Raw genomic sequence first — 24,925 nt, forward strand, 5'->3', positions numbered from 1 at the left:
TGATCCTTCTTGTTTTCATGTAGTTGCTTTTCGAAATAGATACTTATCCTGGCCAGACTCATGGAAAAACAAAACAAACCACACCCCAACCTGCTTAAGCTGTTGGCATAGAGGTTACAGAGCTGTTCTGGTACCTACAGAAACATTGACCACTGGCCCAAATATAACTGGGCAAGTCCAAAAGTGTGCTGGCATGTGTGCTGCTGCTGTCGAAGGTAGACAGGGAAGAGGCTGTGACCCAGGGCAGGGAGACGTGAACAGGTTAAATCCTGTTTGAAAGGGCTGGGAGCACAAGACCTAACATGCCCTGCTGCCCTGTTGATGTAATTATCCCTGGACATATCAAAGGAGATTTACACACTTCCAAGTGACTTTTTCAATCTGCAAAGCTACTTACTGTCCACACTTTTCGAAAACCAGCCCGTGGTTGATTTGCAGTAATGCCCATGTGATTTAATCTAGTTTGTCTCAACCTGTACTGCTGAAAGGAAGACCCGGGGAACTAGAGGCTGGTCAGTCTCACCTCTGTGCCTGGCAAGATCATGGAGCAGATCTACCTGGAAACTATGCTAAGGCACATTGAAAATAAGGTGATTGGTGAAAGCCAAAATGCCTTCACTAAGGTAAAATCATGCCTAATGAATTTGGTGGCCTTCTGCAACAGGGTTACAGCTTTCGTAGATGAGGGAATAGTGACTGATACCATCTACCCAGAGTTGTGCAAAGCATTTGACACTGTCCCACGCAACATCCTTGTCTCTAAACTGGAGAGACGTGGATTTGACGGATGGACCACTCAGTGGATCAGGAATTGGCTGGACGGTCACACCCAACGAGTCATGGTCAATGGCTCAATGTCCAAGTGGAAACCAGTGACAAGTGGTGTTCCTCAAGGATAGGTACTGGGACCGGTGCTGTTTAACATCTTCACTGGTGACATGGACAGAGGGATTGAGTGCACCCTCAGCAAGTTTGCTGATGACTCCAAGCTGTGTGGTGCAGCCAACACACTGAAGGGAAGGGAGGCCATGCAGAGGGACCTTGACAGTCTGGAGAGGTGGGCCTGTGCAAACCTCATCAAGTTCAACAAGGCCAAGTGCAAGGTCCTGCACCTGAGTCGAGGCAATCCCAGCAGAAGTACAGGCTGGGTGATGAGTGGATCGAGAGCAGCCCTGCAGAGAAGGCTTTGGGGGTGCTGGTGGATGAAAACCTGACTATGAGCTAGCAATGTGCGCTCGCAGCCCAGAAAGCCAACGGCATCCTGGGCTGCATCAAGGGAAGCATGGCCAGCAGGTTGATGGAATTGGTTCTCCCCCTCAACTCCGCTCTTGTGAGATCCCACCTGCAGTGCTGCATCCAGTTCTGGGGCCTCCAGCACAAGGAAGTCATGGACCTGCTTGAGTGGGTCCAGAGGAGGGTCATGAAGATGATGAGGGGGCTGGAGCACCTCCCTGATGAGGACAGGCTGAGAGAGTTGGGGTTGTTCAGCCTGGAGAAGAGAAGGCTCTGGGGAGATCTTCTAGGCCCTTCCAGGGCCTACAGGAAAGATGGGGAGGGACTGTTGAGCAGGGAGGGTAGTGATAGGATGAGGGATAACAGTTTCAAACTGGAAGAGGGTAGATTCAGATTAGATATTAGGAAGAAATTCTTTCCTGTGAGGGTGGTGAGACACTGGCACAGGTTGCCCAGAGCAGCTGTGGCTGCCCCCTCCCTGGCAGTGTTCAAGGCCAGGTTGGATGGGGCTTGGAGCAACCTGGTCTAGCGGGAGGTGTCCCTGCCCCTGGCAGTGGGGTTGGAACTACCTGATCTGTAAGGTCCCTTCTGACCCAAACCTTTCTGTGAATCTATGAAATACTTGAGTCAGCCTGACACTTTCTGCTTACTTGCTCCTGCAAAACGTAGCCTTATTGAAGAACTTACTTCTACAGAGCTGCTGGAGTTACATAAGCAATACACTTTACAGATCTCTTAACTACCATGTCAAAGGGTATAATCATTTAAAGTAACACAGTGAATCAGAAATGTCATGTCTGCCTTATAACTGATTTTTCCTTAAGAAGATTGTATAGGATGTACATCAGTAGGGCATGTGGCTCTCTGTCTTTAATGAAAATTTTTTTTTCAAATATATTAGATCTGAAAACCATCAAAGTCACTAACAGGTAGGAACACACAGTGGAAGCCTCTTTCTTGCAGACTTTTTTAATGCTTTTTTTCCTTACCTGATTCTGGGTATATTTAGCACACTTAAATTATGAAAAATGTAGCATACTACTGAAATATGTGTCAGTTTTGCTCTGACTCAAACAATCTGTCATGTTTTAGGTACTAATAATTAAAGCCAGCAAGTGCATATTTAATATTAAGTTTGTATTTTGCTGTGTTTCATAATCCTTGTTTCCCTGTATCATTCACGGAAAATCAGGGATTGTCCTGTAACTTCGATAGGAGTAACTCCCATGTAGTACTTCAAAGTCATGGTTGTTTGTAAACGTCACATTCCTCTCAGATAAGAATAATAAATTCAAAGACTCTGGACATTTATAACCATTAGAAATATTTTCTAAGTTGTTATTTTTTTCCCTTTTCTGTATATAGACCATTCTGATTTCTCTCAAATACTGTATCAGCCAGCAACAGCAAAGATTTGGGAGCAGATGTTTAGTGCCTCATTAGTACCAAATGATCTTTCTCTTAAACTTCCATAGAAATAAAGACATATAAATATATTTTATTTCTAATATCATATGGGACATTGCATTACATAAAGAATGTGCTGCAAGTGGAAGGTTGGAAGTGATGACATTCCAGTGGGAATTTGTCTGTCATTATATGAAACTTTCCACTGTTTCATGGTCTTCATCACCTGAGTTACAAGTGCTAGATAGCAACAAGTATTTGTGCAGTTTTCAAAAGATGTAAGAATATGGGCTTTATCATACCTTGGCTATTAAGTATGTCCAGTATTGTTTTCTGGGCAATATATAATATCTGCTGTGTTAAAGACAGGTGAAATTAATTCAAATTGTACATCTCACTATAAATGAGGGTAGTGTTTGCTGATAGTGACTGGTTGTGCCAAGAACATTTCCCTGGGCAGATCTTTAGCAGATGTTTCTTCTTTGATTTCATTTGGGTTGATAATATATCCTAAGATTTTTATTTCAGCCTGGTAATTACAAATATTATCAGTCATAATATTTTCCTGTGCTTTGTAAAAACAATTTTTTCCTCTGCCTCTGGCAGCAGCCAGATCTTCATACATTTCCTGAAGAAGCTTTTTTTACTCAATGAAAATCTAACTGCAATTAATTTAATGGAATGTGTTAAGGGAAGGTCAGTAGGGACTGCATATTTTAAACTGTTTGTGTTCAGAACTTATACTGTAGGTTTATAAGCAATTTATTAAAAGCATCTTCTAGGCTTTATTTTCTTTTCAAGCATTCTGGACCATCCCTTAAGTATCTTTGCATATTTAATGTATGGATTTTGGTCTTTCATGGTAGTGGAACTAATAAAAGATTATTGGTGTCAGTGGAAAGTGTATACTACCATCTCTGTTTTAGGAGCACAGAGTATTTTCTTCCCATCTGTGATACAATGTGGCGTTTTCTTACCCCTGGCAGCTGTTTTCCCAATTTGTTTCATTTATTCTTTTGGAAAGCAAAGTTGAAAAATCCTTCATAGCAGTTTGTCTTCTCTTAGCATCTTAGGAGGCAAAACAGGCTTCCTAGAGAGATGGCCGATGCCCCAAGTCTGTCGGTGTTTAAGAGGCACTTGGACAGTGCCCTTAACAACATGCTTTAACTTTTAGTCAGCCCTGACGTGTCCACAAAGTTGGACTAGATGATCGTTGTAGAGTCCTTCCAACTGAAACTATTCTAGTCTATTCTAAAAACAAAAAAGCTGGTGAGGCTACAGATAGATATAAAGATGGTTGCAAAACAGATGCATTCTAGAAATTTATTTGGGGTTTTTTGACTGTTTTCTCCTTCAAATTGAAATGAAAAAACCAAAATATAGAAGAAAAACTGTTCAGAAAATATGAAATGCTGAAAATATATGCTCTGACATTGTTAATTAAAAACCTTTTTTTTAATTTTTCAAAGTAAAATCACAAAACGTGGATTTGCAATTAACTTAATAAAATGAAATGCTAAGTCACGCTAATTCAAAATAAAAAATTTTGTTTTGTATCAACATTTTAAAATCAGTATTTTATTTCTGTATAAATAGTAGCTAGGAAGAATCAAATCCTTTTTTTTTTTTTTTAAGGTGAAATTTTTTAATTTTGAGAAAATTCTCGTGCTTTAAAATTAACAATCTTTGATTACCATGACCAGTTTTACTGCTGCATATAAACTGCAACTGGCCATGCAATATTACCCTAGTGTGATGATTTCTGTTTAAGGGAAGTTATAGTACCCATCCTTTATAATACTTTTTTCCAGTTCTTGGTGTATTTCTAGGAGGCAATGCAGAGACATATGACCTATCCCAGCCAAACATTAAACACCCACTCATCACATGATATGTAATTGGGTTTATATGTCAAGCCCATTTTAAAAAAAGAATGGTGCATTATGTGGTAGTCCTTGAGAAGAAGAAAGAGTAGTGCAGTTTGGGATTCCTCTGGCTCTGCTGCTACTCTTCTCAGTCCCCAAGGCTTACGCACCAGTTAAGTTCCTTTTGATTTCTTAAAATAGAGCTTAGTAATACATAAGCGAAGAATAGATTGTGAATCAGCTGTCTACACCAGCACAAATATACCTCAGGACAGTAAGTCATGAATTGGTAATTACCAGAGAATTAGGCCCAGCACATTTCCTTTATGACTCTGTCTAAAGCCTTAGAAATGCTTTATCTTCAGCTCACTAGGATATGTGGCGCTTATGCTATGGGTATCTGTTACTCTTATTTTTAGCTATAGGTTCTCCATTTTCATGAGAGGTGAGAACATAAAAATGAAAAATGACAAGCTTATTTGGGTAGAGCAGTTGTTCTCAGGGGACCAAAGTTTTGTTCTCATCATGAAATCCCATACAAGTAATTAATCATAGCTGAACCCATTAATGTCAAGTGTAGAAAGTTCCTGGCTATTCAAGTGTCAGGTGAAAGAGGGGATTTCAGTGATGTTATGCCCTGAAGGAGAGAAATGCAAAGAGGATTTCATTGAGCCTTTAACATTGAATTTTGTATGAAAATCTGTGTGGGAAGCCAAGAATCTGTGTGGGCAGTCATTCTTACATTTGACTTAAATCACTTGGGATGGTATTTGTTTCTTTTTCTATCTGTGTGCTGATGTGTATAACTGTATTTGGTTTATGTGGCAAGGTTTGGTAGCAGGAGCATTCAGGGCTTCTGTGAGAAGAGACCAGGAGCTGCCCCCATGTCAGAAAGAGCTGGTTCCAGACAGCTCCAAGACAGACACACCGCTGACCGAAGCTGAGCCCATGAGTGATGTCTCATGAAAGCATATTTAAGAAAGGGTAAAAAACCTACACAGCAGCATCTGGGGGAGGGGAGTGAGAAAAATGAGAGAAACAGCCCTGCAGACACCAAGGTCAGTGAAGGAGGAGGAGGAGGTGCTCCAGGCATCAGAGCAGCAATTCCCCTGTAGACAGCGTGAAGACCGTGGTGAGGCAGGCTGTGCCCCTGCAGTCCATGGAGGTGCATGGTGGAATAGATGTCTGCCTGCACCCCATGGAGGACCCCATACCACAGCAGGTGGATGTGTCCTGAAGGAGGCTGTGACCCCATGGAGACCCCATGCAGGAGCAGACTCCCGGCAGGACCTGTGGACCCAAGGAGGGGAGCCCATGCTGGAGCAGGTTTTCTGGCAAGACCTGTGGACCCATGGGGGAGCGGTCTGTTCCTGAAGGACTGCAGCCTGTGGGAAGGACCTACGTTGGAGAAGTTTGTGAGGGACTATTTCCTGTGGGTGGGACCCTATGCTGGACAGGGGAATAGCATGAGGAGGAAGGAGCAGAGAAGGCAACACATGATGAACTGACTGTGACCCCCATTCCCCATCCCCCAGTACCACTTGGGTGGGGGGGAGGAGGTAGAGAAATCAGAAGTGTAGCTGAGCCTGGGAGGAAGGAAGGGGTGGGGGGAAAGTTTTTTTTTTTTTTTTAGTTTGTTTTTTTTTTCTCGCTATCCTACTCTGTTATTAGCTGTCAATAAATTAACTTAATCCTCCCCAAGCCAAGTCTGTTTCGCCTGTGATGGTAACTGGTGAGCAATCTCCCTGTCCTTATCTTGACCCGTGAGCTTTTCATCTTATTTTCTCCTCCTGTCCTGTTAAGAAGAGGAGAGTGACAGAGTGTCTTATTGGGCACCTGGTGGCCAGCCAAGGTCAACCCACAGCAATGACAAACCATTCCAGCTTTGCTGTTTGGATAAAGGTGGTAGGAAAAATGCTTTTGTTAAAAAGCATTTAAGCATAGGGAGTAAATAAGTAGCAGCACACATTGACTGTGTAGGGCGTTGACTGAATCATTGAAGGTGCGTCTTTCAAAGCAGAAGCCAAGGCAGCAAGGTGTGAAACATGAATTGCTCATAATCAAACGTATTTTTACCTTCTTTGAATCAAGTCATAGTTTTGTCTTCCTGAGTAACCATGTTGCCAAGAGTCAATACCATTTTAAGCCACTCGCCAAATACATTTGCATGTTTTTGACTGGCTTTCTAAGCAAGGCAGTGCCCTTAAGCCAATTGCTAGAAGTCAGTCAGTATAAACTGGGAACCTGTTACCTTTTGGACAAACTTCAGAGATTATGAGAGGGGTAGATTGAGGAGACCGGCAAGTTTTCAAATGGCCTTTGCTTGGAGGCTCCTGCACATTGGCGAGCAGGTTTGTTTTAATTTGGTTTTGTTTTCGGATATCCTGTTTGAAAATGGCTCTCCGTTAATATGCACCCTAGTGAACTGTATCAAGTGTTTAACAATGAAGGGATACACTGGAGATAGAGAAGATGTATGTCAATAGCAAACTCTACTTGATTAGTGTTTGCAGACAACTGCTTCCCTACAAAATGAGGCTGGACTACTGGAAACAAAGAATTGTTTCCTGCTTGAAGTAAAATATGAATCATAATTATCATATAAGGGACCGATGCTTATGATTCCCATTTTGAGTTGTGTAGTGTTACATGTCAGTGGTAAATTTTGTTCGTGTATATTACATAAATATCAAATTTCAGGTGAGTAATTCTGCATGCAACTAGAGTAAGAAAATACTTGGGCACTTTGTGAAGAAGAAAGTAAAGAATAAAAGAAAAATTATTATTAAAATAATGCCAAAAGTCTTGTAATTTAAATTCTTAACAGAATTATAAATTCTTAGAATTTTGCTTTGGTTATTTAAAAGTATAAAATACCTAATGATTGTATCATGGAGTATACATTTATACACAGACCAAGGAAGATGCAGAGGGCTTCTTAGTCCCCTCCATTGCACCATTTTCATGCTGATGTAATGCTGTTAAGGTCAGTGGAATTACCTGGCAGACCACTAACACAGAGACGTGAAGAATTAGGTCATACAAGAGCTAATCTTTAAGGAGAACTTCCCTAAAGTCTGAAAAACTATGTACATAAGAAAGGGCTTTAGTGTCCCTCAGGAGACCAAATTGAGGCCTGAATGGAAACAAAGGTGCCCTGATTTCCCTCTGCCTCTCATTATGTTTTACTAGATGCAGCTTTACAACATCAATGAGGTTAGGCATGCACGAAGGGTGCACTGGGGCTGAGGCAATTTCACCTCTTCATGACCAAAAGGGGCTATCTTGCTGCTTTTCTTCCACAAGATTGGTGCTCAACTGTTGATGTGATCCAGTGATTTAAGAAACAGAAAACTAAACCCTTCAAAAAGTTCTCAAATTACATTCTGCAGGACTAGTTTTCTGAAGAAGCTCAACATGGTGTCAGACAAGCACAAGGGAGATAATGGGAACTTGTGTTCACAGGAAGGGGAAGAAGCATATTGAGGCTGCCTGTATTTACACCACTCTACAATCAAGTTGAGCTATTTTAATTCTGAAGTGTTGTAACCATGCTGTTATGTGATCTTGGTCAAGAGATATTTTCCTAGAGGAAGACTTGCCTGGTCTAAAGTTAAAGTTAGCCTGAATTTCATTGGAAATTTAACACTTGAATGTAGAATGCCAAAAAAACCCCCAAACCAGAAGACTCTAAATTCAGTGGGAAGCATTTCTTTACCCAAGTAAAACAAATAAACAAAGAAATGGTCCCACATTGCTAGAGATATGAACGTTTTCATTGCAGACTACTGTGAGAAGAAAAGTGGGGGAATTCTAACCAAACCAAACCAAAAACCCTGCTGAAATTGAGGAAAAATAGATAGTTCCTGAGAAAGTGCTTGTTCTATTTGGGAAAAAAAATATAAAAATTTATGCTAAAATGTCAACTAAAAAGGAAAAAGCTGTTGGATTATCAGGGTCCATTGCATCTGTGCTTTATAAGACAGAAGAGGTCCTATCCTGAAGCCAGCTGAGGAACAGTAAACTGTGCTTGTGAATGGGTGTGTGGACACAAGCCTCACACTGCATTTATGTTGTAGTAGTAGTAAGTTCGTAAATGAAAATGAAAAAAAATCATGTTGCATTTCTTGTTCAATAAGAAAAAACTTATTATTGAGCCTTCCTTTTAAGTGAATCATTTACTGTAAGTATTCCTGCGTGTCCGCTGTTTGCCCATCATTTAAGAAAACTCTATCACATATAAACTGTGTTTAGCCTGCACACTGCCATACGACTTCTGCTCTGGATTGTGATTTAAGCACAAGTGAAATAACAGTACTGCTTTTTAAAGTACTGTTGGCAGAGGAGTCCACTGAAATGAGTAGATTAGTTTATTCTTCAGGGATATAGCTTCAAGTTCTCTGCATTAGTTATACTCTGTTCTGAAGATTTTCTTAGCAGCCATAATAGATGGGGTCTTTTGTTCAGTAGAAAAAGAAAGGACTATTCCTAAGTGTTTCTAAAGCTGAGTAAAGGGACTTCGGAAACTGCTCTATAGCTGACATTCAAAAGTAGATTTTGAGGGTGTAACGTCTTCAGTGAGTAAACAGAGTCTCTTCTGTTATAGCTCAACTGTACATTTAGATAAAAGAAAAACACAAAACATTTTTGAAATATTCTACTTACTTAATTCGTGCCTTTCAGAATGGATAAACTCTGCACTTAAAGGGTGCATCTCACCTGTTAGACTTGTCGGAAGTTAGAGATCTATGGGTATAGCTTAATGATCACTTCTTTTGGTAGCCTTGTGGCTTACATCTTTGTAGGGTCACCTTTAAATTAGACAATTTCCAACCCTGGGACCTGGCAAGGTCATGGGACGGTTGAGGTGGTGAAGGAGAGCCAAGATTGGGGACACAGAATGGGATGGCTTAATCTGGTAGAGCAATGAGAAGAAATGCTTGTCAAACTGCAGTATGGAGCTGTCGTTCTAAACCTTCTTTATAGTGAATGGACACTGTGGGAGATGATCCATCTGGTTTAGGAAAGAGGACTTACCTTTGGAAGTAACTGTTCTCTGGCTAATACAGGGTAGTTTTAAAAGGAGGGGTAGGGGAAATGTCTGAGCTTCAGGGGGAAAGAGGTATTAGTTTTTCATGGCTGAGTTAAGAGAAAAAACCTTCCTTATGATTTATTCACATCTACTCAAATAAAAATAGAAAGGAGAAAAGTAGTCAGGTTTGGAAACTTCCATTTTCTGTGTCCATGTAGTGTTCATTAAAACAGATCCATTACAGCTTCTTGCACTAAAACATTACACTGGAAATAATATTAGGGGCTAATTGTGCCAGCTGCCACTGTTAGAAGGAATACAGTAGACATGGAATCATTGTCACTTCTGAGCTGTTGAAAGAAATATGAAAAGGTAAAGATATTGACAAATATCTCAGACTGTGTTTATGAAGTCATGTGTGATAAATTACAGATACAAGAGGTTGTTTCAAAAGTACCCCAAAACTATCTTTGCATTGTTGATGCTGATCAGCATGTCGGGATGAGCCTCGGAAAATTTCAACCCTGAAGTCTGTTAGTTTGTGGTTCAGCTGCATGAGGTCCAGCACAAAAAGCAAACTATTCAGCAAACATCATTTTCTTCCCTCAAAAAGCTGACTGCAGAGTTGATAACAGGTTTGATTTGGTGTTGTGAGTATCTAGAAAAATAGATACCGTGCACATGGCAAAAAAAGTTCACAGATCCCTTCCTTCTGCTCATATATATTCTTATCAGACTGCAGTCAATATAACATCTTCTCTGACTTAATGTGTTGCCTCCAAAATGCTAGAATAATTTGTGTTTCAGAGGCCAATTTCTTAGTAAATGCAAGATTTTTCCACGAATTTACCAAAAAGTTCCCACTAGCTGTTCCCACTAAAGTTTCCTTTACATCTCATGGCTTGGAGGGGGCTCATCCTTCCCCCTCCCCTTCCTTCTTTGGACTGATCATTTATCTTATTAGGGAAAACCAGCAATGTGATTATTTCTGGTTGTTTTGCAGCAGTGGAAGTCATCCAGTCTCTTCCCCTGGCCTGCGTTCCCAAGGAGCCAACAATTACAGAGTTTGAGTTTTAACCGCTTCTCATAAATCAATGCTATTAAAATCATTAAACAATGATGTAATTTCAGTCCAAAGTATAGCTTTGTTGCATTTGATTATTAATAATTGTATCAAAATGATAATTTTCTCTTAAGTATTTTAATGGGGTTTTTTAATATCTGCATCCAGCTGCACATTATCACTCAATGAATCTCCTTTGCCTGTCTTCAGCTCACATCTGCTGCCTCAATGGACTGTTATCGTGCTGTTGTTGTTTAACCTCAGCTGGCAACTGAGCCCCATGCAGCCGCTCGCTCACTCCCTCCTGGCAGGATGGGGAGGGAATAGGAAGGGTAAACCCAAGAAAACTCATGTGTTGAGATAAAGACGATTTAATAGGTAAAGCAAAAGCCATGCACAAAAGCAAAGCAAACCGAGGAATTACTTCACCACTTCCCATCGGCAGGCAGGTGTTCAACCAGCTCCAGGAAAGCAGGGCTCTGTCACGTCTAACAGTTACTTGGAAATACAAACGCCATCACTCCCAATGTCCACCCCTTCCTTCTTCCACCAGCGGAGCATGACATTATATGGTATGGGATATCCCTTTGGTCAGCTGGGGTCACCTGTCCCGGCTGTTTCCCCTCTCAGCTTCTTGTGCACCCCCAGCCTGCTCGCTGGTGGGGTGCTGTGAGAAGCAGAAAAGACCTTGACTCTTGTGTCAGTACTGCTCAGCAGTAACTAAAAAATCCCTGTGTTATCAACACTGTTTTCAGTACAAGTCCAAACATAGCCCCATGCTAGCTACTGTGAAGAATATTAACTCTATCCCAGCCAAAACCAGCACACATGCCGGTGAAGAGCCTTGTGAAGAGCAACGTAGCTGTGGGAACGGGGCCGGATTCTGCTTTAGTGACAACACAACTGTTTGCTCAAAATTTTTGCTGCAGAATCTGCTTGACTAATGATGATGGAAGGGCCAGAAAAAAGTGCAGCTAGGTCTACTGTTCCCAGGTTGGGATGGAAGCCCTGAGGATAGAAAACTCATCTATTGGCTGAACATGTTTGACATGGGAGATATTAAGAGAAAATCAACCTGTATTCTCATTACACCTTGTCAAAGTTAAACTGCACCTTGATCACTTCTGACTGAATTTCCTTTTCAGGATGTTGTTCTCAAAATTATTCTTCACTTTCTTCCTTTGTCAAAGCAGAATCCACTCTTCTCTTGAATATACTAACCAAAGATATGTCAATTCATTATGGAAACAGTGTGCCAAGTTTAAGATATTTCTAATAAGAATGGAATCTAAGTCTTTTTTAGCACTGAATCTGCCTTGTAGTCTCAAATGTTAAACATAATTGTAAAAAGATGGTCTAGCACTTGCCAGTGCATGTGAGTGTGCGCATATCTCTGTGTATTTATCCCTCTATATATAAATTTATGCTTATCAGGTTTTGTTTCCAATTTCATATGTATTTCTGTTGTTTTCTCCAATTGATCCTATTTTTATGCATATTTTAGTAAAAGAGATTCTAAAAAAACTTAAGAAAAATATAATGTCAAGTTCAGAAAAAATAGTTTGCATCTAGATGTTAGTAATAGGACGTTATAAATGGGTGTTATTTTAATTTCCTAGCTAGAATGTTAAAGCTGGTTAGTATGAAATCCTCTCTTTTCTTCTATTCACATAATTACGATTCTGTAGCTGGCTTTGCATAACTTGGTTATATTATGTTCTCAGGGCCGTTGCTGGAGTTGATGGAGATGCTAATTTAGTTCATATGGAAATCCAGGACCCCAGTGGAGGTATGCAAATGAAAGTGTTATCAATTGATACCCTAGTGTATAGTCATTTTGCTTTGTTTTAGAGAGTACTTTTTGGTTTGTTTTTAAAACTAGTCAGAAGATAAATTGTGCAAGTCAGATTGTTTCTCTCTTTGTCTGTACTCAGCAAAGCTGTCCTGTTATATAAAAATAGAGTATGATTTAAAATTTACTTGTTTTCCACTCTAAGATGAATTGACGTCAAGATGCTATGCTCTGTTGAAAATGTCCAGTAATAGTGCAATTTATTCTGGCAGTTAAACGTTGAACATTTTTTCCTGATTTGCAAATAAACTGGCAACACAGTGTTAGTGCTGGGTAAGCGTCTCTTAAAGTGAATCGTTGCGCATGTCAGTCCTGCTGCACTAAACACCATCTCCCAGAATTTCCTCATTTCCTCTCAAAGTATCCAGCATACATTGAGACTTCAAAAGGAATAAATGAAAAAGCAGATTAGCAGTGTGGATATGCTGTACTAAAAAGTCACCATGATTGCAAAAGCTTGTATAGTTTCTTGTTACCAATTTTACTCTTGAAAGATAATTCGATTCCTTGAATTAGATCATCTAAGTTCCTGTGCAGTCTTAAAAATTAGTTGTAAATAATGCACAGTTTGGCTTTCCCTGTTCCAGTAGCTTTTTATCATTTCAGCCCTATTAAAAAATCAAAGTTACCATGTTAAAATCTGGATGACAAAGTTTCTAAATCTTTTAGCAGTGAGATTTCTGAGACTTGGTGACCCCTATGCAGCTTCACCAGCTGCTCTGTTTAGACACAGCGTAAGAAAATTCTTCAGGAGCTGAATGGAAAGATTTTTTTGTTGTTGTTTAACGGTAACAGCAGAAAAAGAAAAGCTCACATGAAATATCTCCTGGCTGGGTGTTCAACAAACTGACTTTGTGCACTTACGGTCAGTACAGGCATTGCCACTGATTTTAGCAGAAACAGCGTCTTTGTACTTACTATATGTACTACAGTGCTTGTCACGTGAATCATGAATAGCTGAAAGACATTTTGATGGCCCGTTGCTGTGCTTGCTCAAATATCCTTGTGGTGATGGTTTGGACATAAGTAGGAGAACTTGGCTTGACTAGCTGCCTGTTAAACAGATCCAGATTTTAAAACAAGTATTTGTATCTGGTATACTGGTTTGGCCTTTTCTAATTAAAAGTCATAAAGTGTGGAATACTTTTTCTAGCACACTACAAAAATAATGAAGAACATGGGGGTGCATTATTTGCACTTTTGTACCGTATCTGGAGCACGGGAAGAATTAGTGGTCTGGACATAGGATTCCTTACATAACATTTTTCTCACTGTGCTTGGGAAAGTCACTCAAATGCTTTTTGCTTAGAGGCTTGTGACAGAGGGTGAGTTGTACAAGGGCTTGATTCTAGGAGAAGGTCTTTGGGCCACAGCTCTGTAAGATATGACTATTGGCTCTGTTCTCTCTGATAAAACCAGATTGCATCAAAGATGCAGTGATGCTGTTCTAACAGCCCAGGCAGAGAGGATATTCCTTGCCCATTGCTAACTGGAGAGGGAGAGACTGGCCATAGCCTTCACTGATATAAATCAGTCCAGGCTTTTTCTGCAAGGCATTAACTCTGAATATAGAAGTCCTGCCCCAACAGAGCAGTTCCAATAGCGTGTTGATAGTGTGTCTTAACTTTCCTACAGAGCTTTGAAAATAGCCTTTAAAATTCTGCACACTGTCTATTAAGCTGAGTCTGATTCTTTTCTCACTCATCGCTATTTTATACTGGGGTTGATCTATTGATTTCAGTCAGGCTGCTATTTCTCCAAGTGAATAATTTGGCTCTATGCATAGGTTAAGTGAGAAAAGAGGCTCCTTCTATTATCCCCACCCATGAATGTCTCATTCATCTAACCCCTAATCTCTCTGGACCAGCAAAATTTGGATAATAACAGGCTGCCTCCTGGGAATGATCTGAACTGTAAGCAGTTAATATATTCTCAGTCCATTGGAGATTGAAAAACCCTTGTATGAGGGTTTAATAATAATTTTACAACTAACTCACCTGGCAAAGGCAGCGTTTTCTCTACATGAATAACGTTTTATACTGCTTGCTTCTTTTTCCCTTGATAGCCCTGTCATATGTTTCTGTCTCTCTTCCCTCAGGTTATCGCTACATCACTTGCCAGATTCAAAATTGCTCTGATAAGACAATGACAGTCCAGTTTGCTGGTGGCACTGATCGGGATTCCCTGACTGTGCAGGATGACTACATATTTCTTCAGGTACTTCCCCTTTCTGGAGAGACGGCCCATTTTCAAATTCAAATATAAAATTTTGAACAGTGCAGCAGCACTGTAATTTGGGAGCTTGGAGAAACCTGTTCCAGGGTGTAAATGACAATCAATAAGTTTTTACATGGAACAAAGCATTCCTTTATCAGTCAAAAAACTCAATGCATCTTTAATTTGTGCCACCAGTTGCCTGTTTATATGGTTGATTTTAATTTATCACTGACCTAGTTTTAACTATATGAAAATTTTCAAGTGGATTGTGTGGTTCCAAGTTACTTTTTATAAATATTCTTTTGTGTTAGGCAAAATGCAACGCTTTTGTTCTTATGCTTACAATCTTTTCTGAATCCTTTCCAGTACCTCCATAGCACGAAAAAGTTCCCTGAGAAAAGCATGCAAGGAAAGCCACTGACAGAGTAGTGACTCAGCTTCTTCATATGGATCTCCTCTGAAGAGGTTTTGTCAGGAAAGAACTTATATGGCTGTGCTTGGGAAGCAAAAGGGTGAAATGGCCATAGCTGGGGAGCTTGGAGCAACTTAGAATAGAATCATTTAGGTTGGAAAAGACCCTTAAGATCGTCAAGTGACCGTAAACCTAACACTGCCAAGTCCGCCACTAAACCATGTCCCTAAACACCACGTCTGCAACTTGTGATGGTCCAAATTACATTGGGGTTGTTTAATTCCCAGACTACAAGACCTGTGTGCAGAAACCTGGGCTGGAACTCCGTCAGCCTTATGGCACCAGTACAGCTAAGGCAGACTTGAAAATTTCATTTTATGTTCTTGGGACTGGTTGTAATTTGAATCTGTCAGAGCTGCAGACTTCTCAAAGAGCACTTATGACCTCCGTGTTTTTTAAGATTTTACTAGGGAAGTTGCCTGTACTTTCCTCAGTGGTTGGCTATCATTTTTCCCTTACTTTGATGTGATTTTCTTGTTGCAAGGCTTGTCTATTTATTGACTTTTGGAGGAAAGCAATATTGTGGCAATGCATAGATCTCCGCACTGCTGCCTCGGTGTACATCAGATTGGCTCCTTTGCAGCTTTCCCCCTTCGTGGTTGTTTTTTCCAAAAGGATCTATAAATTAATAGAGACACAAAAGATCTGTCCTCCTCTTGTTTGGCACAGTGGTTTCAAGGGCCCACATTACTTAGAACATTTAGTGCCACAAAGAAACAGCAAAATGGATTTGGGAAAGAATTTTTGAATTAAAGTAGGCAGTTTTCAGGTCTAGCACTCATGGCACTCATTTTGCTGAAAGGCATTATTATCTGTGGCTCACCCAGGCACACTCCAAAATCCATTTCATGGTGTGCAGACAGTGAGAAGTGTTTCTCACCATGTGAACTTCCAGACTGTGGTGCTCAGCAAAACACTGGCTGCTTCCTTTTCAAACATTTTGTTTTGCAATTGTTGTGTGCAATTGCATCTCAAGCTGTTGTTATTCTATCTCATGCCAGGCACGGGCAGACACGAAATGGAAGTGCAATCTAGAAATGTACACATAAAGTAACAGACAGTTGCTACTAGCAAAATGATGCCATTGGTAACCTAGTCTCTGTAGATTTGAGACATGTCAATGCCAGTAGATGATAAAAAGGGGAAACGTCTTTAGTCTTTTCCTCTCAGATTTATATACAGTAAATCACAGTATGTAATATAAATCTCTCTTATTGCTAAATTGGTTTACTGTTAGTCATATTTATACTACTGGAGGATAGAAGATAACTCCAGGATCCTTTAGTCACATCTGAACCACAGCCATCCCTGAGGTGTGATGCAGGACACTACTTACCTGTTCCAGTGAAACCACACATCAGCTGCACATCTGAGAAACAGCATCCTTTTGAAATCATGTGGAAATTCTTTTATCACTAGACTAAAATACTGCTATATAAGTTAGAATCAGACCAGAGACTCCTTTTAGTACCACAGCAGTATCTGTCAGAAAGAAGATGGAACAAAATAATTGTGCAGAAAGAGAGGAGAGTTTGAGACTGTCTTCTTGTCCCTGGTATTGCTTACATCTCCTGAGCTGTGCAGCTTTGAATCAGAGTGCTGCAGGTCTGCACTGCTAATCCTGGCCCAAATCTCAGACTTTTAACATCTTTAGTATTTACCATTTCTTCAGTATGTCTATATCCATGAAGATCAGGAACTTTCTAATACTAATTTCTTTTCCAGTTTGCACTGACAGTCAGACAGTTTCAGAGATGATTTTAGTAGGAGGATCAAAGTTTCCATGCTGTTTTTAAGCACAGACCAGCCTTTAATGTCAGTGCAGCTTGACATGACTAGCTGCTTCAACTCCGATTCTCAGCTGCCTTGCATCATCTTCAGTCGTTTAAAATGAGTGACATTAAAAAAGTGCATAATGAACAAGAAGGCTATGAAAAGATGGATAAGACTGCTCTTTAACACTAATTAAATAAATGCTGAGGTTTTGGGTTTAATCCATCATTTAACTAATCAGATTCCTAAAGGGCATCACATTCTTTCTACCACGAAAAAAAGGAAATTGGTTTAAAGAAAGAGTGAAAATGATTACAATTTTAAATACTTCGATATCTTTAATATATTCAGGCAGGTGGACCTGCTGTCATGCATCAACTCTATTTTTACCAAGCCAAGTCAAGCTTCAGGATAGGCTGTTTTCCAAATCAGGTTCCCTTTTTAAACACAAAAGTTAAGGAGAAAAGCAGTGAGACGAGTAGGATTTTAAATAGATTTCCTACGTCAAAGAAAGAAGATGACTCTATTTATGCTTTTGTCGTGAACAACCAGAGAAAAATTTTCGACATTTCATCACTTCTTCCGTTTTCTTTTTTTTTGACCAGTCCATTGCTGCAAAGCAGTCACCCTTTATAAACTTAGTGAAAAAGACATAATAGGTATTACCTAGATCTTCTGGGGGGGGGGGGGAAGTGGGAAAAATGTGAATATTATTTACCAAAGGCTAAAACCTTTGCTAATCTCATCTGATAGTGCTCAAGAGGCTTAGTTGGAAAGATTCTGATCTCTATACCGGCACAGATTTTGGCATTACATTTCTGACTAGAAAAACCTTAGGGAGGCTGATAGTTGAATATTTTCATTGATGTTTCTTTAGAATATTCCTTTTGGTACTTTGGAACAATATTTGCATTGGGTTTTTGCAGTTGAAATGTGTGTTTTACCTCTCTATTTGAGCTTATAATTGTGTCTTCAGGACGTATTGCTGACTTTCAAACTGATCAACCAACGGATTCAGAATTGCATCATCATCTTCCATGTGGCATGTCAGTGTCTTGCACTGGGAAATGTTTTATACTGCATAGAAAATATTAGTCAAATATAGTGAATGCTTTACATCATTAGTGTGATGCATTCGGCCTTTTGTGCTCTGCTTTGAATTGTGCTGTTGGAGTACCACTTGCCTTTGAAGTACCTGGTGTTCATGGCCACTGTACCTCCTCTCTACCTCTTACCTAAAGGATGCTGCTGCCTGGACTTCGACAAAAGGACAAAGATGTAGGAGGCCAGTGGGTACAGAGATATCTGTAAGGACTGGGGACAGCGAGATGCTGGTCTCAGGTATCACCCAAGACAGCTGAAACGGCAAAAGGCAGAAATAACTTTTTTCTTCCTAAAGAGGAGGATAGAAAAATATTTTGAGTCTATTTTGTCACGACTTTTGATTTATTCTTGTAGGAGCACACTGTACAAGTTAATTGCATGCAATAAAAGTAATAGCTATGTATTTCAGTTACAGGTTAAAAAGAAAAAAAAAAACATCTTCCATCGCAGGCTCTTTGGATTTAACATAAACTATCACAAGATTCTGTTTTTCCTTTGTATAGACAACATCAGCAAATCGGACCAAGTATTATGTGTCTTACCGTCGAAATGGCTTTGTACAGATGAAGTTGCCAAAATATGCATTGCCAAAAGTAAGTATACACATTTTTCTATTTATATATTCGTCATCTTCTCTTTCTACCTAAACTAGTTTTCTTCTTTGCTTTTTCAAACCTCATTATTCTGAGATCACAGTTTCTTCTTGTAAGGGTATCTGAATCCCGTTTGTGGTATATTCTTATACCCTACTGTTTTTATTTTCATTCTAGGAATGTAGTAGCTCATAAAACATAGAGGGAAAGAACATGTGTGTTGCAGTTACTGCAACAGTTTTTGACCTTTGCTTCCATGAAGCAGTGCTACACACCCAATGGCAATGTAACGGTACTGAGCAAGTGTTCTTTCAAGAATCAATTACAGTTAAATTCCACGTGGTACTTTCTGGTATAAGCATGAACAGTAATATAACAGAATTTTTCCAGTTGGTGGTGCTCTATTTCATTAAAGAATCCTAATATGGACTTTAATTCTTTATCAAAATCACAAGGCTTGTTGAGGTTCCTTCAGTTTGGCATAATTTTGTAGTAACAGGGTTTCTGTATTTCTATACTAAATTAGCAATAAAGCACAGACAGATATTTACATATGGTCTAACTGATGCAATTGAATTTTTGTGCTGCACACAGTGTGTTTCCTAACTTTATTTATAGTTAGAAGGCTTCTGCAATACTGTAGAAGACTGTTTTGAAGACCCAGCTAGATAAAGTCCTCAGTAACCTGGTCTGGCCTCACAGGCTCTCTGCAGGGAGTTGGTCTGGAGACCTCCTGAGGTTCATGCCTTTTCCTGGGGTTCTGTGTGATTCTGTCACGTTAGCAGAGAACTAAGCCATGTTATTTTGCATGTCTTGAATTGCACATGTTTAATTCATTGCTCACCTAATGAAGGACAGTGGAGTACAATGTATTTCTTTCTGTTATTGTTATAAAGCAAAGAATGTGTTTAATATATTTTTTTTTCATCTTTGATTTTTTTTTATTTTAGTCTTAAGTGGTGGTCTGAAATCTTCTGGTTTTAAATATGCAATCTATTTACAAAATCCTCAAATCAAATCCTCAAAAATCTGAAACGTGGATATGCTCCCAGTAACGCTGTAGAAATAGTTACATATTTGTCTATGTATCTATTTTGACAAGAAATGTATAGCCAAGGAAGGTAAATATTTATCATCTCTTCCATGTAATCATTTCAGTGTTTTTAAAGCCTTCAAAGTAGCCTTTATGCTTTCTTGGGGGAATTTGTAATTAGGAAAGCAGCAGGAGAGTATCCTGTTTTAAATACTGAAACATGTCAAACATGGACACCCCAAGGGACTGCAGCCCATGGATGACCCATGCCAGGGTAGAAGATGACAAGTGAGGAGCAAGGGAGGAAAGCAAAGAATAAGCAAGGAGCAATAGAAGGAAACTCTTCTGCAGATGACCCAACCTTCTACACAGCCTATTGCCTCACTGAAGGAGCTGGGGGGAACCAATTTAACACAAGGTGGAAACAAGGGAGTTGAGAGTAGGAAGGGGGTAGAAGAGGTATATGGTTAAGCTGAGCCTAGAGAAGAGGAGGGAAGGATGTTTCCCTAGGTGTTTGTTTATGCTTTTGGTTTTTTCTCAGTGCCCAAATCAGTAACCCTAAAGCATGCGTTAGCTGAGAATAAATTAAATCAGGTAACGTTCCTCAAGTTGCAAATGTTTTGCCCACAGCAGATTTCCTGAAGAAGAGTCAGCACCTTAGTACAAGCGTTCGCTATGCTAACTTGTGTGCGAAAATGTGTGTTGTGAAACAGAAGGGCAGAAACCTTTCAAGAAAGACCAGGGCATTTCTTCCTTCTGCTTCTGGATGACTTGTGCAGGAGGAATCTGTACCTTTCCATTGCAGTTTCCTTCTCACGCCCAGTAATCTGCTGCATTTAGCCAAGGCAGTGCTGTTTGTTGTTCCTGGTACTGCCATCACATAGACGATGGACAATAACTCCGTGTTTTAAGAGTGTACAGAGTGTTACAATTATAGATGGTAGTTTGTATTCCATGTGTGGATGATTACTTCAAGCATTCACGAAACTGAATTTTTTTTAACAAGTTTGATATGTACTATACCTTCTTAATGACACCTGCCTCTGATTTAAATAACAGTATCACAGTACACTATGTTAATAAAGGGCATGTTATTTGGGTTCAGATCTATCTGACAGGTCTGAATAAATCAGTGGAGGTTGTCAGAACTCAAGAACTACATGAGACTATTGTCTTATAGGCATCCATGTTTGTAATAGGTGAGCCTGCATCAGTTGTGAAGAGCAGCAAATGTTATGGGAGGGCTGGAGACAGCAGCACACGGTGGGTGACCTAGATCTCTATCCCATGGAGCTTTCCTTGGCAGCAAAATCAGTTTAAGAAGTCCCTCCAGCAATTTATTTCTAGCACTCTTCTGCAGTCCACGATGACCGCTGTTGTGTTTGTGGGACCACACTGTAAACAAGATCAGTGTAGCCACCTCAGTGAAAAATAACTCTTAAAAAAGTAAAATTTGTTTTTCAAAAAGGCAGATCAAGAAACAATTTGATTATAGTGAAGAAGCCTCCTCATGGGGAGAAAATATGGAGTCTTAAAAGCGCTTTAGTAGAGAAAGACCCACTACAGCTGGGAGCTGAGTCCAAATTAGAAACTGAGCTCAACTTCTTAATGGTGTTGGTGATTATGTATTTGAAAAAGTGCCAAGGAAAGTGACAGATATTCTAGCTTTTGAAGTTTTCAAATCATAACTGAGTGCCTTTCTGGGAGATTTGCCCTAACCATATAGAAGTTATTTGCTCCTTGTGCATCTTATAAAATATGCAGAAAAAAATCGTTGGAAATTCTTTGGCTGGAAGGATAGCAGAGAACTGAAGGATCTAATCATCACTTTTAGCCTTCAAATCTATTAATCTGCAAAGGGTGCTTAGTTTTCTGGGCGTATGCCCTTACTGAGTGCATTTCTGACATATTCAAAAAGTGTCAGTCATAACTCCCTCATATTTCTGTCATATGTAGTCTGGATTGTTTGAAATAGTGCTGCATGCTGAACTCTTTGTCTTGGAAAATATGGTTTTTGTTTATTTGTCTTTTTTTTTTCCCTTGCTAAGCAGATTAACTCCAGGCTTGACTGAATAAATAAATTAGAAGTTAATGGTTTCATTTTGGATAGAGTCAATAACTAGCTAGGAACAGGATGACTGTGTCATTTTGAAAGGGATAGTTTTTTGTTCTTCCTAGTTCAGGCAGTACCCGATGAGTGAAACGAAATAAACTGTATCTCTTTAGCATTTTGATGATGCCTCTAAGAGAAATTTCTTTGGTATCTGCATACAACAGAGCTGAAAATTTCACTAAGAGGGCCTGGAAGCCAGACATCTGTTAGAACAGTAGTGAATGTGAGAGATTTTAACCTCTTCTGTAAAAGATATATATTATTTAAAGTGATTTGGTACCTTCACTTTACCGCAGAAATTTTAGATATTGAAGTAAATAAGAACACAGCTCTGAAATTTTTCACCAGACTGTATTTCAGTGAGAATCATCTGAGTGCAGTAAAAATGTTTCTTCCAATCCTGTTTGAACAGAAGGGAAAAGATTCATATGAGCAAATTATTTAAGAAATTTTGCAATGAAGCAGGATATCAGTAAAGACACTGGCATGCTAAGAGTACATCTAGAACACATGACTGTGGAGTTGCTACTTTTATGGTGGTAAGAGATAAACAGAATGAAAGAATTTACAAAGAATTATTTTTTTAAGATTGATTTAAACCAATAGTTTTTGAAAGAACTGAGTTTCAGGGGTTTTGTAGTATTAGATTCTGCTTAACCAGAAGATGAAGAGGATCTGAAATAAGCTATATTTCATTTTTCTCAAAGTAATTGAATGAGGCTTCAAAAAGTCTCTTTCCGAGTGGTCTCTGTAAAGTGCTTCGTGTCATCAGCCAGAGTTTTTGAGCAGTGATTTTGTACAGGGAAGGAAAACTGTAGTCAAGTCAGAAGATACTACAGGCTGGTCAAGGATGTGTCTAACAACGTTAGGAGAGCTGTGCTGGAACACCAGGCTCTAGCCTGAGGGAGCAGTGCTGGGCTCTTCAGATATTATTCTCTTGCTGCACAGATGCATTTCAAAGTGATTTTACTTAGGGAGATAGAACAAACATTTTCAGACTAAGTAATTAGAAAATGTTGTTGATGTCTTATTTTCCTTTCGATATGAAGAGGTTGAAAATCTGCAAAAAAATGATTCGATTGTTTTTATTTTGTTTGTGTTTGCATTTGTGTTTATATTCGTCCAAATCTACCACCAAAGTGAAACCTATAAAAGGATAAATATTCCTTTGGATGTATCTCAGGGCCCTCTTACTTATGAATCAAAGGCTGCTAAAAGCAGCTTCCAGCCAAGCTTTACATGTGCTGTCTAGGCTCCAGCTCCACAGTGCCACTTGGATCACCTTTTTGCAACACATCATAGCTCTGTATACAGAGCAGAGCTGTTGGGGGCTATAATGAACAAAATTCAGATAATTTTTTTAAAGCTTTTTTCTGTGCTGTTGTTATATTTTTTTTAGTACTGTGTTTGATACTGACACTACATTGAATCACACAGCTGTCCCCTGTGTTTGACAGGAGTCAAGTGCTGGCTGCTGCCAGGGAGGTTGGTAGCAAATGTTGGTGAGACCATACTAAAGGCTGCCTGTATGCTCCCCAAAAGAGAAGAGGAAAATTGGAGCTGTTGTTTTAAAAATGAATTGGTTTTCATACTATATTCCATTTTACCAAGATTGGTTGTTCTCTGCTGCTAAAACTAAATCAGAAGCTAATAATTTGTAGGAAAGGAATACCGAAATCAAGCCAAGAGCAGCAGGATTGCCTTTATGTGTTGAGGTGGCTGCTGGGCAGCCAGGAGTGCTCCAGGGAGATCCAACAATCCCCCTTGGGCTGTTTCCAGCCTGGAGCAGGGGTTCAGCTGCCACTGCTGGGAGAGCAAGTCTGTGGAGGGGTGCAGGCTACGGCCCTATCCAGAGTCATCACACTTGTGTTGCACAACAGTTCCTGCAGCTCTGACTGCACTCTCCTAGAGAAGTGTGGTGTGGAGAAGGAGGAGTATTTCGAGTTCTGGTCCTTATTCCAGATTTTGACTCATGCTGTAATGTGACTAACAATAAAGTGGAAACTAGTTCATTCTGAGATTTAAGCAAAAAATTCGTTAACAAAATTGCTGACCAAACCATAGTATCTGCTGCAAATCATGGCAGTTTTACTGTTGCAATTGGGAATAATTTAATTATTCTGAGTCCCTTTGCCACCTCTGGTAAATAAACTCCGTGGATAATGATCTCATTTTATGAACTGATACAAGGCATTCATTGATTCTTCATTTGTTCATGTCAGCTACAAAACCTTAGTAATGTGACAGCTTTTATTTTCTGTTATATCCTACTGCAATTCATAAAGTTTAGAGTTTAGTTCTGAAAATATGTGGTGTGGAAAAAGCTTCTTTCATCTGTTTTGATCTCTGTATGTCTTTTCAATCTTGTGAAATAGGCAATAATGTAAAATTTTTCAGGTAACCAAGATAAAAGAGAGTATAGAGGAAAACGAAACAAAAATAAAAGAAGAAAAAGATCCTATTGCCTTAGAAATAAGTTAAAGTCTTTAATATATTCATGTTAATATGTATCTCCTATACATGCTTTTTATCAACTCCATATATTCTTATTTATCACCTAGTGCCCTTCTGAGGGGCTTGAAACAGGCCTACCTGTTTCTTGCCTCAGTCTGAGATATACATCACTTTTAACCACAGGCATTCTTCCAAAGTTGTCTGTGTCATTCAATAATAGATATAACACCATCAAGAGTAAAATATTTTGAGAAGTTTTACTCTTTCTCCCTGAATAGCCATAAGTCTTTTGAAGCATGTATTCCCTTCTCTATCAAGCTCCCTCTTACCATAACTTTTTAAAGGTTTCCTTAAATGGGTCCATTCATTAACAGCAGAAATGGCAGGAGAGATTCCTGCAGCCCTTTTGTCAGCAAAATTCTCTTGAGGCTCTGGGCATGTGATGGTTGAATTATGAAGTACTGAGGATATGAGAGCTCATTTAGCAAGGGTCTTAGTCTCCCAAGGATTGTTTCTCCGCTTGGGTAGCCTGTTCACCACCTCTGCCATCCACAGCCCTGGGAGGCTTCAGCTGAGGTTGTAGCTCTGTGCCAGGCAGAAGAGCAGTTTGCAGCTGCAGCAGGACTGTTTACCATTCTTCTGAAAGTCCTCTGGAATGTCTGTTGAACAAAGGTGAACAAAATAGAAATACAGGTAGCAGCGGCATTTGATGCA

At 39.6% G+C, this 24,925-nt stretch overlaps 1 protein-coding gene across 2 annotated transcripts in view; it reads left to right on the forward strand.

Annotated features, from left to right (window-relative positions):
• The window catches only part of SORCS2 (sortilin related VPS10 domain containing receptor 2), a 571,536-nt gene that overhangs the window by 463,807 nt on the left and 82,804 nt on the right, over window positions 1–24,925 (forward strand). For both annotated transcript variants that reach the window (XM_086463685.1, XM_086463683.1), the window contains exons 6-8: window positions 12,325–12,389; window positions 14,551–14,669; window positions 18,522–18,611. In XM_086463685.1, coding sequence (XP_086319811.1) covers window positions 12,325–12,389; window positions 14,551–14,669; window positions 18,522–18,611 — 274 coding nt within the window. The remainder of the gene's footprint in view (window positions 1–12,324; window positions 12,390–14,550; window positions 14,670–18,521; window positions 18,612–24,925) is intronic.

Source organism: Leptosomus discolor, chromosome 4, assembly GCF_034619465.1.
Source record: "Leptosomus discolor isolate bLepDis1 chromosome 4, bLepDis1.hap2, whole genome shotgun sequence".
Lineage (NCBI taxonomy): Eukaryota > Metazoa > Chordata > Aves > Leptosomiformes > Leptosomidae > Leptosomus > Leptosomus discolor.